The sequence below is a fragment of the Myotis myotis genome, unplaced genomic scaffold (genome assembly GCF_014108235.1).
Source record: "Myotis myotis isolate mMyoMyo1 unplaced genomic scaffold, mMyoMyo1.p scaffold_m19_p_22, whole genome shotgun sequence".
Classification (NCBI taxonomy): Eukaryota; Metazoa; Chordata; class Mammalia; order Chiroptera; family Vespertilionidae; genus Myotis; species Myotis myotis.
Genome location: NW_023416327.1, coordinates 6,196,512 through 6,210,675, shown reverse-complemented (window position 1 = coordinate 6,210,675; position 14,164 = coordinate 6,196,512). Strand labels below are relative to the sequence as shown.

Genomic DNA, 14,164 nt, shown 5'->3' with positions numbered 1-14,164 from the left:
GCGTGCTGTGGCCTCTCATCAGTAGGAAAATGGAACAGACTTCTATTTTTTTTCATGTTTATTGACCCTGAACATAATATCAGTACTATTTAACAATGTGCATTAAATGATAACAGGGGATGAGAAGTTGAGTCAGAAGCAGCTGTGCTTTTCAGCCTTATAATTGCTTTTGCTAACAGAACCTGTGCAAGGAGCAAATTAGAGAAACAAATGAATAATAAAATGTGAAAATGACGCTCACATTGGAAAAAGAGGAAAACAGTAAAATGAGGGACACTCACATGATGGACTAGAATGCAGCTGTCAAAATTCCTGGCTTCAGAGAAATCGTAATGATGAAGGGAAGTGTTTATGGTTCAACGTGCAGGGAAGACAGTGGAAAGCAAGCCCGCAGACATGCTACTGTGTGATGTCAGTGACTTCATGTTACACCCATAGACTATGTACATGGACTGAGATTTTGATAAAAGACTGGAAGGGACTGCATCGAGGTTTAAATGGTAGTTTCCTCTAAGTGTTATGTTTTCTTCTTTATACTTCTCATCTTTTTTCAAATTTTATTTACATATATTTTCTTTATCATTGGAAAAGAGGAAATATAATTCAAACAGTGTAAGAGGAGAAATCGGAAGTTTTATTCCCAAATTTTGGAATTAAGACTTTAATCTGGCTCATTCTTTCAGCTCTTGTGCGTGGTTGTTCCTGGTCTTGGCCCCAGAGGCTGGGCACGAGAGGAGGTGCCAGGTAGGGTATTCAATTTTGTTTTATTTTAAATGTTTAAAACAAACATTGGGGGGGGGGTATCACAAAATAAGTGACCAAAATAGTGTAAAACTAAACAAACTATAAATATCAACTCTTATCAGAGAGTTCCCATAATTCAAATGGAAACCCTAGTGCCTAACAGGGGTCCTCAAACTTTTTAAACAGGGGGCCAGTTCACTGTCCCTCAGACCGTTGGAGGCCCGGACTATAGTTTAAAAAAACACTATGAACAAATTCCTATGCACACTGCACATATCTTATTTTGAAGTAAAGAAACAAAATGGGAACAAATACAATATTTGTATTTGCATGTGGCCCGTGGGCCGTAGTTTGAGGACCCCTGGCCTAAAATAACAGGTAATGCTAGAACCAAATATCAATGTCAATTTTTGAGGAATTTTGTTCAGACACAAAAATCACAATATATCTTTGTGTCTTAAACCTTAAATGTTTGGATATGTAAATGTCCAATTGTTGAAATATTTAAATAATTACACACATAGAATAACAGAGCTGTTTTCATTACTGTTTGAGCTAAATTTCCAAGTATTCATCTAATTAGCATACTTGAATTATATTTAGGAAACTAGGAATCCACGCTATATTTTTAACACCACAAGGAATTACGGTGTTACACTGTTATATGGCACATGTTGTTATAACTGTCACTCAGTTATTATTATTTTACAGGTTGTTGTTTTTTAATTAAGGAAAATCAGTAGAGATCAGGAAATCGGTGGGAAGAAATGGAAGCCAAGTTAGGGAAGGGGCCTGCCAGCCATGAAGGAGTGGGAGACGGTGGGAGAGTTTGCCAAACACTGAGCAGTAGCTCATTTGGGAAGATTGTGCTCCGCTGCTCTGAGCCTGGACGCGTGGCTGCAGGCTCGGCTCGGCAGAGCAGCCTGGGCTGCAGAGAGAGGCAGCGTCCTCGCGGGCTGCGGAGAACCGGCCCAGCCGCGGAGGGGCGCCGTGGTGGGCTTCACTTCACTTCAAAGGGGTGAAGGGCCGGCAGCAGCCGGAGGCTCTCCCTGGTGTGTCCCTCAGACCAGAGGCCCTAAGTCGGAACCGCAGGGTAGAGCGTCCACGGGCCGCTTCAAAGCTGATGCGTTCGAAATGGTATGAAACTGTCTGCCTACCAGAGTGGACAGGCTGTCATTAGCTTTCCCCAAAAACCGAGCCAATGACAACGCCTGGGGAAGAACCCCGAGTCTGTGTTGTGTGTTCTATCAAACATGTCGGTGGTTTGACATAATCTTTAAAGACAACCTTTATTCTTTAGGTATAAATAATTATGATGGAATCTGTATCAAGAAAAGTTCTTTCTTTTATGGCCAGTATTGCTACTTTCTGGATGAAAAAAGGTATTACAGGTTAGTTTCTATCCTTTAAGTATGTTGTTCATCAGTCACAGCCTTATTAATATTAGAACCGTTCCTATTGTTGCTGAATCTAACTGGCTGTTGGCTTTTCTGCCATTCATCCCCTTTCAGGAGGGAAAGACATGCATCACATCAACAGGCCTTTGACATGGGCAGAAATTCAGTGTCTAGTAATAGAACGTGCCAGGGAAATTCATTTCCTTAGATATTTTCCATCTTAATCCGTATCTCAATCACCAAATCCTGGTCTCTTGTCCCTCTCTTCTAGGTCTCCTTGTCCCTCTCTTCCCCATTAAGTGCAGGGGTTTCCCCCAGATCCAATCCCTGATAATCAATGGCTTTTCCTCCTGATTGGCCACAAGACATCTCGTCATTTGTTATCGCTCACCTATTGCTCGCTCCCATGGGTGGCTCCTCCTCTAAATGATGCTTCCTGGCCCTGACCCTCCCGCCCCCTGGGCATTCCTCTCTCACTCTCTATTGGACACTTCCATTCAGATGGCACACCGGTGCCTCATACTTAGTGTGTAAAAATCTAAATGTATCATCTTCGTCCAAATCAGCTCTGCCTCTTGCTTGCTTATCTCCGTCTATGGTATCAGCAGGTAGATGGTACAAAGTGTTACCCCAAAACTAGGCCAGCTCCCCTGGGTCACAAAGTGCTGTCAATTCTACCTTTTCAGCTCTGACTTACTCATTTTGGTTACCGATATTTCCTTTAAATTCCTGTCATCTTACATTGATGTTATTTCCATGGATCCCATGTAGCCTCCCTCTCCTCGGCCTCACCTCTCCCTACACATAGCCATAAGAATAATCTCCCTAAAATGCTACATTTTCTTTGTCTTTTCTCTGCTCAGAAATGCACAGCACTTGCCGCTCTGACCTCCTGCGGTAAAGACCACACTCCTCTATACACACAGCTGGTGCTAGCGCTCTGTTTCTTCCCGCTCCACCCCCCAGCACGCTGCCTCCTTCTTATCAATAGAAGCCATCAGTTTCAGCCATAAAATCTCTCTCTGATAGACCAAATGTGATGCCGTCTTTGCCTCCATCATCCTATCCTCCCATGATGTCATTCCTTCTTCCCTCTGTCTAATTGGACCTTCCTGAATCCTGCTCCTTCCCCCCAGACATACCTCAGGGGCCCCCTGCTCAGCGAACCACCCCAGCAATACCGGCTCTAGGAAAGGGGCCTCCTTCACCCTTTCACGCTGTCCACTGGCTGACTACACTGTAAGCATGGCCACGTAATTCAGAAACCATCCCTGAACCTTCATTTGGCAGAAATAGACCACATGTAGCCCAGCGGCCAGGGACATGCTTAGCTTTACTTGCAGCCCAGCACAATTAATTAGGGGCACCACCTTCACTCTCAAAAGCGTTCTAGTTTGGACAATAAATTATAACAAACTACATGGTCACCTTCTGAAGGTGCCTATGTGTGAGCAGCTGCTGAGGTGGAGCCACCAACGTAGATCAGACATGGGCCCTTCTCTCTGGTCGCTTAATAGCAGAGATCGACACACATTGAACTTGATACCCACTGCAATGTGATGGGTATAGAAGTGTACAAAAGGCCCTGAGAACTCCCAGAGCAGACGTCCTGGGCAGGGGCCAGGAAGGGCCTATGCGAGTCATGCTTTGAGCTAAGCTGTAAAGGGCAGTTTAGAATGTTGACAGGTGGAGGGTGGAGGGGAGAGAGGGCAGGGATGCAGAGGATGTCCACGCTCAGGGAGGAGTGTGAGCAGGACGAGGGACCGAGAAGGCAGCGGTGTCCTGCGGCGCGGGAGTGTGTGGAGGGAGCTGCAGCACAGGCTAAGCCTGGAAGGTGAGTTCAGAGGGCCTTGAATGCCAGGTGAGGGGCCGGGGTCTGGAAGCATTTGAGACTTCCTTTGAGAAATGGGGTGGTGTCACCATGGGAACCTCCACCAGGGCAGGAACCACAGAGTTTTACTTGTTCCTATCCCTGATGTTGCTGGAAGTACAGCGTGGGCACTGAAATAGTTGTTGGAGAACTGAGAAGTCCGAGTTCAGGTGTAAGAAGACCAGACTGAGAAGGAGAAAGTGAGGGCTGGCGGCTGCCCAGTTATTTAGATGAGAGCCTGAACCAAAAGGAGGCAGGTCGGAAAGAGCTCTTGATGCAGGGTCTTCATTGGCTGAGTCCGTGTCAGTAGAAGGAAACAGATGGCTCAGCCCAGCCTGTCCCACAAAAACCTCAACCTCAGCCTCAAAGAGTCACTATGTTCTGCTTCCACCAGCTCTTCCTCTTCCATCTCTTATTCATCCCTCAGTCACAAAGATGGGAAAATTACATAAACCAAAAGAGAGAAGCTGGGGAAGTAAGAGATTTATTTCAGTGACAACTTGTGCAATGTATTCTCTTCCTGGCTGACCCACACACTCCTGGAAGGCTGGGCCTGGAAGCAGCTCTTCATGTTTGTCTCCGAGCACCCATCGGCCGGTGGGCCAGCAGACGGTGTGGGTAGCCCTGCACACACAGCCACCAGAGTAAAGCAATTGACAAGGCTGCCACTCAGCAAGGAGGAGGCCATTAGCATCCTGAGGCCTCTGGGTTGATGTCACAGAAACAGGGCTGGAACTGGCCTTTGTGGGAAAATAGGCTTTATCCTTCGAGAGAAAGAGGAGGGCCAACAAAGATGAGGACACAGGTGTCATTGGCTTATTCATGAGATAAGCCCAGCAGCAAACACTTTACAAATACTCTGTGCTCAGCATGTATTTGATAATTGATAAAGTCTAAAGTCTTGGCCAATTAAGAAAAATTTTTAAAGTATCAAAATTTAAGGGTAACTTCCTTACCAATTCCACATTTTAAGAAATACTAAATATCTATTTTAGAAGGCAGAAACATAATAAGTGATATTCTGTTGTTAATCTATAAACTATACTAATGAAAATGTCTTCTATTTTATTATATACTAGAGGCCCAGTGCACAGTTCCTGCATCGGTGGGATCCCTCAACCTGGCTTGAGGGGATCTGGCTGAAACCAGCTCTCCGACATCCCCCAAGGGGTCCTGGATTGCAAGGGGGTGCAGGCCAGGCCGAGGGACCCCACCGGTGCACGATCGGGGCCAGGGAGGGACCGCAGGAGGGCTCCAGGGCATTGAACTCCTACAATAAGTCAGGCCCTGTTCTGGCTACTGGTGATGAAGCAGTAAACCAGATCGACAAGGCCACCCCTTCTGTCAGTTTTAGTGAAGGAAAAGACAATAAAAAAGAAGCGATACGGAGATTGGTCTGAACAAATTAAATGGAGTCCTGGGAAGGCTTCCCTGAGAAGATGCCTTCTGAGCAGAAAAAGTGAAACAAGGAGCTAGCCAGGTGACGATCTGGGGGAGCCCATTCTAGGCAAAGGAGAGAGCAAGTGCAAAGAGCCCGAGCCGGGTAAGTTCAAAGAGCAGCAAGGCCTGCTGAGGCGGGGTAGGGAGTGAGCAGGAGGATAGGAGGAAAGGAATGTGAAAACACAGGCAGGAAGCCTGCAAGTCTGAGGAAGGAGAAGGGATGCCATTTGGAGTGTGATGGGAGCCTGGGAGATGCATGCTGGGAGTGATGCCATCTGACTAGTCTGAGATGGAGGTCTCCAGGCCAGTCTGCTGGGACAGGGCTGGGAGAGGAGGCGGGCGACCAGCCAGGAGGCTGTGCAACAGCCCTGGCAAAAAGAGCCCACTGAGATTTCTTACTGACAAATATAATCCTCTCAAAAAGGCAGACAAAATATGCGATACTACACATGAATAAGAGCAGAGACTCAGACAAACTGCCTGCCTCTACTATCAGGAAGCTGTCTGACTTCTTTCACTTAGCATGATGCCCTCAAGGTCCATCCATGTTGTTGCAAATGACAATATCTCATTCTTTTTAATGGATAACTAATATTTCATGGTATATACATCGTAAGTCAAGGCCCCACTGTATGTGTAACCGGACAGTCAATGGGTCCATGCTGCCTGTCACTACTTGAGCCAATTCAGCAGAGACAGGGTCGAATCCTGTATGAGCGTTTATTCCAATCCTGCCGGCTGTGTGGGAGAGCAGCAGCTCATTCACAAACATCTGCTCTGCCTCCCATAAGCCAGCTGCTTATATGAGGTAGAAGGACAAGGATTACGTGGGGGAATAGGCAAAGGGGCAAATGTGCAGTCTACAGATATGCAAAAGGGCTGGGGTCTTCAGGGGGCTTAGTGATATGCAAGGGCTGGGGTCTTCAAAAGTCTGGCAGCTCTGGATTCTGGCTCAACAGGTTGCTAACCTTTCCCTGATAATAGGCAGCTCGAAATGGGGAGGATGGGCTGCATTTCCAGGTGAGCTCCCAGGTCCTGTGTGTAACTGCCAGCCAGCTTAGAGTGCGCCTTCTTTAATCAGAACAAATCCATCACGGTTCACAGAGCATGATTAATATTTCTTACAATTTCAGCTGGTTCCCCAACATTCTGTATCTGCCCCTATCATATGTGCCACAATTTCTTTATCCATTCATCTGCTGCAGTACACTTAGTTACTAGAATGGCTACTGTAAATATTGCTGCAATGAACACAGAGTGCATATATTTTTTAAGTTTTTTTCATTCCTTTTGTGTAAATACCCAGCAGTGGAATTGTTGGATCCTATGATAGTTCTATTTTTAATTTTTGAGGAAGTTCCAGACTGTTTTCCATGGTGGCTGCACCAGTTCATATTCCCACCAGCAGTGCGGGAGGGTTCCATTTTCTCCACATCTTTGCCAGTATTTGTTCTCTCTTGTTGTGTTTTAATAGCCACTCTAGCAGGTATGAAGTGATCTTTCACTGTGGTTTAGATTCGCATTTTCCAGATGATGAGTGATGTCGAGCATCCTTTCATGTGCTTGTCCATATGTCTTCTTTGGAAAAATTCTATTGAGATGTTCTGTTATTTATTTATTTATTTATTTATTTATTTATTTATTTATTTGGCTATTGAGCTGTAGAAGTTCTTTATATATTTTGGATATTAATCCCTTACATATGAATTGCAACTGTTTTCTCCCACTCAGTAGTTTTGCCTTTTTATTATATTGATGGTTTCCTTTGCTATGCAGAAGCTTTTTAGTTTGATGTTGTTCCACTTATTTATTTTTTATTTTGTTGCCTATGCTTTTGATGTTAAATCCAAAAAATCATTGTCAAAACCAGTATCAAGGAGCTTACTGCCTATATTTTCTTCTAGGACTTTTATGTGTTCAGGTCTTATATTTAAGTCTTAAAACATGTTGAATTAATTTATGTGGCTGGTGTAAGATAGTGACCCAGTTTCCTCCTTTTGTGTGAGGCTATCCAGTTTTCCCAGCACCATTAATGAGCCTCTGGCTGCAGTCCTCAGCAAGGCATCAGGTCCACAGGGTGGGGCAAGAGGTATACCAATAAGTGGAGCTATTGTTTTCCCACCAGGCTAATGCTACATGAATGGGAAAGCTCTGCCTGGGAAAGATGGCTTCTGCAATATGGGGGAATGACTCAGCACAGGGATCCAGGCAGGGAGGGGTCCTCTCAGCTCTCTCCCCAGAGCCATCAATCCCGGGCTTTCCTCACACAGATCTAGTACACTCTGCACTCCCTCTGCCAAGTCAGTGACTGCAAACAAAATTTTGTGTGTTGGCCCTTTAACACGTTAAGCGCCCAGCCTGTTTGGTCTTCCGGATGGAAAGTATAGTATGCTTACATTTCCAGCTATCTCTCCCTGGTGATAAGAAACCCGGCTGCTTTTCACAGCCAGATGTTATGTGGGCACCTTTCCCAGTTCTGCTGCTCTGGGCTAGCGAGCCTGGCTTGGGGTTTAGACCCAAGACTTATTAGGGGGAACCTCCAAGAGCTGAGATAGCCCACTGAAATTCAGCTCCTGCCTGGGGGAACCCCGCCAGCCGCTGGTACTTCCACCCTTCCTACAGTCTCAGTGTAGCCTCCTCTGTAAGGCCTCGGTTATAAGGCTTCTCTCCAGCTGGTCTTCAGCTGGTTATTCAGGATGAATTTTCCATGTTATACCTGTAATTCCAGTTTGGTCCTGGCAGAAGGTCAGTGTAGCTTCCACCGAATCCAACACCATCTTGGAATCTTGTTATTTTCTGTTGTATGCTGGGCATTTGGGTTATGATGTTAGGATACTTTCAATCCTATTTAAATCAATTTTAGCAGGCAGCCACCTTATTTAGACTTAGTATATAGGCTCTGATGTACTCTTGTGGGCTGTTGTGCCAATGGCAGTTTTGTTTTCCAAGCCCTTGACTGCTATTTTGGTCTGCTTCCTTGTTTTGGCACTGCCGAGACTTCTGATCCGTTCCTTACTGGTGCTACCTGCAGGGACTGAACCCATTCCTTGGGCCACCTTCAGGGAGTGGGGGGAGCCAGAGCAGCTGGGCCTGAGCCCCTTATGCCACTGGTGTAGGGCAGGGAAATACCAGGTTCTTCTGGCATTGCCCCTGTGAGTAGAATGCCTGCCTTTCTGTGTTCCAAGTGTATCTTGGGCATTGAGTTGGCCAGTGGCTTCCATGTGGGTAGACCAGCCCAACTGTTAGTGCCCCAGGTGTGCATTGGGGGAAAGGTGGGTCAGCCCATCAGGATTTTGAAGCTGCCACTGTGGGCAGATCGGGTTGCCAGCCCCATGGCCTGGTTGTGAAGCAAGGGTTGTAGCCCCTCTAGGTCTCCATTGGGCTTCCCTTTCCTAGTCCTTTGGCCACAGAGTGCAGACTTTTCTTGGGATTTATGTCTATGCCTGTTGGCAGTTCTGGAATAAAGGTTTCTGCAGTGCCCAGTGCAGACATATATGGGAGAGAAGAAGAAAACCCAGGAACTCACCATACTGTCACTCTAGAACTGTGTTCCCTCATCAGTCCACCTTCTTGTTTCCAGCATTCAGAGCCCTTTTACCATGGTCTCTGAGGCGTTTATTTGTATCAGAGGGCAGGAGCAAGGAAAAGTGAGTCTACACCATTTTGTTCCCTGTACGTAATTCAAACTGCCTCAGAAACTTCTGAAATCAGACCATACATATATTGTAAATCAGTGTTACCAGTGAGTGGAATGCTTAATTATATGACGGTGCCTAATAAATTTAAATATGATGAATTAAACTAAAATGGTGGTGACTTTTGTTTGTGACATGATGACATAGGCCCACTTCTTTCTGCTCCTCCCTGCTATGTACAACCCTAAACCCTGGAAACAATACAAAAGACAACCAAAGGAAAACTCTGAAAGGTTGTACAAGAAACGGGGCTGTTTGGCACAGGATGGCACAACCAGCACAGTGGCATCCTGGAGCCACCCTGCCCACCCAGGCCCAGTGTCTCCCATCCCTGGCCCAGCAGGAGAAGGCATCTCCGGTAGATTCATTCTTCCTTCAACACGCTCAGTGAGGGCATTCAATGGAGACTTGGTCAAAATAAACGGCCAGGAGAAGCACTCCTCTTCCTTGCTGGGTCTGAGATATCCCTGTTCCCCAGAGATCCCGAGTGTCAGCTAATCTGTCCAGTGAGGCCCAGCTACACTAAGTAACCCGGTCCCAGGACCTTCGTGTGTCCCCACCCCAGCCAAAGGCAGCAGACGGGCACCAGCAGAGGGCCCGCCCTGACAGAGTGGACAGTCCTCTAGTCCCTCAGGCAGCATCAGCAAGGAGCCCCAGGGGCACCAGAGAAGCCAGGCGGACCAAAATAATAGCTGCAGGCCCACGACTGACATGTCCTAACGAGATGTGTAAGGGCACACGGTTGGATCATAAGGGGAGAAAACACAGAGCCTGGGAGAATCCGCGTGCAGGCTGCCCATGCCCTCCCGCTTCCTCAGGGCCTCACAGCACCACCAGCCCCGGCAGCAAAAGTGCAGCAACAGGAGTGTGAGGTTTCTGCCCAGGGAAGCCCATTAGATCCACTTCCAAAGTTTTTATTGGGAGCCGGTCACATTAGTCCTAGCATGCGGCAAAACTACAGATTCCCCCGAAGAAAGCAGGTTATTCAGCATAAATGACTACATTGTTTGCACAAACACTCTAGGAGCAGTGAACCTCTCTTACCGGGGAACGTTGTGGGAACTGAGTTCCCGGAGGCCAGCCAAGGCCGGTCTGCAAGCAGGCTTATCTGCTCACAGCCATCTCAGCACTGCTCCGTCACCTCTTCTCTGCACAGCTGCACAACCCCGGGAATACACTAAGAAAACATTGAATTGCACTCTTTAAATGGGTGAATTGCATGATATGTGAATTGTCTTTCAATTATGTTTAAGAAAAAATCCCAACAAGGTGTTTTTTGTTGTTTGTTAGATATAGATAAGCTTATTATAAAAGGTATGTGGAAAGGCAAGGCCCTAAATAGCTCAATCAATCTTGACAAAGACGAACTAAGTGGGAAGAAACCCTGTCTGACGTGAAGTCTCCCTGTGTAGCTACAGTAATCAAGCTGTGGCTTTGGTGGAGGCACAGAGACATGCACTAATGGCGCAGAGTAGAGAATCCAGGAATATACCCACGCAAATATGCTCAACTGATGTTTCACAAAGATCCCAAAGTAATTCAATGGGACGAGGCTAGCTTCTTAGCAAAATGGCGCTGGGACGACTAGTGGTCCACAAGTAAAAAAAAATTAACCTCACAAATGAGCTTAACTTTAGAAAACAAACATATGGGGAAACCTTTGGTACACAGGGAAAGGCACAAAGTTCTGAGACTTGACACCAACATTACAGTTCATAAAAGGAAAAACTAATAAGCTAGGCCTGTTAATGTAAAAAAACATTCAAACCTGTAAATAATTTTTGTGAGTTTATTTGAGCCAACAATTGCCAGGAAGCAAAATCTCCATGTATTGGGGTAATGCTCCCAAGAATGGCAATTGTTCACCTTGTTTTATACATTCCAATCAAAGAAGACGACGTGAGGGGGTTACATGAAATCCACTGGTGATAGATTAAGGAGGCGGGAGAAAGCCGGGGGGGGGGGGCTCTGGGAATCTGTGCAGAGTGAAATGATAGACACATGCTTCTTTTCCTCAGGCGGGTGCAGGGTAGCTAACAGTCACCAATTAACAGGATGACAATGGCGATGAAGGAATTTGTGGTTTGCTCCGTGGCTCCCTTTGTTGTGCCCCGGGGGGTCCAGAGAAACAGGGAAGTTCCAAGTCACCCTGACCTCCCACAGGTGTGCTCTCTATGTGTGTGCCCCCTGGGGGGCTAATTGGATCTTGCTCGGATGTCTGAAGCTCACCGCTGGGAGTGCCTGTTGCGGGGCCTCCCTGAGATGCTGGTGCAAGTCAATGTCAAATGCTGCCTGTGACCGGCCCTGGGAGACCTGTTTGGAGCTACAGAGAGAACCACAGCTTGTGTCTGCCCCTGCTGGGCCTGGGTGTGCGTGGGTAGCACCTCACTGCAGCAAGGCTGGCTTCCACCAGCACAGCCCAGGGGCAGGTCAGCGCAAGGCCATGGCACCCTGGTCAGCCTTCGCCTGCTGGCTGCCTGTTTGTCTAAGTCACTGAGAGCCTCTGGCAGTACTGGAGTGGTAAGAGGCAGGTTCCAGTGAGTCACCAGGTAGGGGTGGATGGTGTTTACCTGACTAATACAGGTTCAAACGCGGTGACAGTGCTGGCTCTGAGGCCACTCAGCAAAAGTTCCAGGGTACACCAAGCCTAGCTGCCACCCACCCGCTATCCGCAGACCGTTGTGATGATGGCGGCAGCGGGTGAGGGAGGGTGTCAGAGAATTGCCAGGGTGAGGCCATCAGAGGTTATCAGGCCCAAACAGACTGAGCTGGGCCCTGTGAAAGGAGGGCTCTGCACCAGTCGGCAGGTGAGGAAACGGCTCCTCTCCTAGGGCCCCACCATTCAGTCTGACCTGGATTCTGCGGGGCCTCCTAGAGAGCCCGAGCTCGGCAGGGCAAGGCCACTGAGAATCTGGAGGCTGGGGCTGGTGGATCTCCCCTGAGGTGGAGGTGCCAGTCAGGTTCAGCCACACAACTTACTCTGCCCCCGATTCTGCCTGGGGCTCCTGGAGAGCCTGAGCTTGGCTTGGGGGGTGGGGGGTGGGGGCGGTGCTAAGAATCAGGAGGGCGGGGCTGCTGGGAGCTGGAGGGCAGGGCTAGTTCACCTCCCACGAAGGGGAGGCACCAGTCAGGCTCATGGGAAGGTGGGGGGAATGGCCTCCACCCCCAAGTCACACAACTCGGTCACTGGCACCCCCTTATTCTTCCCAGATCTCTACACGCCAGGCCCAGGCAGCTGACTCCTTCACAAGGCATGCGTGCCAAAGTGTGGTGGAACAGGGAGTCCATTGGGCGGGGCTTTTGCAGTTCCCTGGGCTGTGCTCCATACAAGAAAGATGGCATCTGCAGGGTGGGAAAGGGACTCAGCACAGGGATCCTAGGGACTGTCCCTTCAGCTCTCTCTCTGGAGCACAAAACCCAGACTCTTTTCACTCAACTTCAGTCAGCTCCATTTTCCCTCCGCCAGAGCCCAGGGTGAGTGGCTACAAATCAGTTCTTGTGTGCTTGCCCTTTGAAAGGGTGCCTGGGTCTCTAGCAGACTCCCGTCTCTCCCTGGAAGACAGAAACCCCACTGATTTCATAGCCAGATGTTATGTGGGCACCTTTTCCCAGCTCTGGTGCTCTAGGCTGGGGAGCCCGGTGTGGGGCTCAGACCCCAGAGACCTGGGCAGTTAAGATCTCCCCTGGATTGTCAGCCGCAGCACACAGGGGTGGGGCAGCCCATTTGGCTTCTCTCCCCTGCCCACCAGTCTCGATGTGGCTTCTGTAAATCCTGGGTTATAAGACTTCTGTTCAGCTGGTCTTCAGTTGGTTATTCAGGTTGGTTGTTCTATATTTTAGTTGTAATTCCAGTTTGGTCCTGGGAGGAGGTGAGTGTAACTTCCACCTACTCTGCTGCCATCTTGTTTGTCTTTTTTTTTTCTAGACTTTGTGTTAAGAAATGGAAACACCAGTAAGAGCACAGAGAGACCTGGTCTGGAACCAGGGTTGGTAGCAAAGAGGTGAATTTGAGGTACATTTGGAGACTTTGCTTCCTTATACCCACCAGCATGTATTCTAACTAAAATAAATTTAGTCTCAAGCTAAGCCCCTACCGCTCCCTACCTCCCCATATTGCCCCTCCTATACCCCATTAGTATAGAGTTTCTGTGCCGAGGTCTCTAACACCATCTACACCACCACCCTACCTCATGCCAGCAGGAGCAGGGAGGACATGGCCCTGAGCCAGGGACCAAGGTACTAATGATCTCCTTAAACTGGACACCTGCATAGGTGGCCATGGAGAAGATTGGGAGTCCTGCTGTCAACAGCTCATTTTCGCTGGGATGGGGTGGGTGTTATGGCGAATCAGTCTAAAAAGTGCTGAGGCAGTACCTGCCCTAAACCAAGGAGAAACCAAGGCTTGATTTTAAAACAAATGTAAAGCTTGAGGAATAAAAAAATAAAAAAAGGAAAACAACTCTGTGCAGGGTGCACCATATGACAAAGGCCCCTCACGAAATCCAGAATGCACTTGCCTCCCTGCTCCCCTCTGCAGGTAACATCGTTTCACGGGCACAACCCCCTCCCCGCGCCCCCCCCCCCCCCCCCGGATTCCAGCCTTGTGTAGCTGGCAGCCAGATTGAGATTTGGACCCTGGAATAACTGCTGACCTAGAAACTCACTGAGGAACTGAGGCCAAAGTAGAAAGTGCTTTATTATTGTCTGGGAGAAGGGGGAATGGAGAGAGAGAGAGAGAGAGAGAGAGAGAGAGAGAGAGAGAGAGAGAGACATCTGGAGTAGTTCTGCTGAACTCACTTTTATTCTCTACCTCTAGGCAAAATCCCTGCTTAATATGTTTCAAAGAAAACTTGTTTGTCATTTTCCATAGAGATGAATCCCCAGTCTGTCTAATGTAAATTCTGATATCAGTTGTACAGTCTTGTGTTTCTCTCAGGATACAAGGAAAGTAACCCTTACCCTCCTTCCTACCCGCCTCAACACACACACACACACACACACACACACACACACACACA

At 48.0% G+C, this 14,164-nt stretch overlaps 1 protein-coding gene across 1 annotated transcript in view; it reads left to right on the top strand.

Annotated features, from left to right (window-relative positions):
* Positions 1-677: 677 nt before the first annotated feature.
* The window catches only part of RFX8 (regulatory factor X8), a gene marked incomplete at its 5' end in the record, with an annotated part of 53,051 nt that continues 39,564 nt past the window's right edge, over positions 678-14,164 (top strand). Inside the window, 3 exon segments of the mRNA XM_036355476.1 lie at positions 678-711; positions 714-746; positions 2,051-2,135. Of these exon segments, the coding sequence (XP_036211369.1) occupies positions 678-711; positions 714-746; positions 2,051-2,135 (152 nt within the window).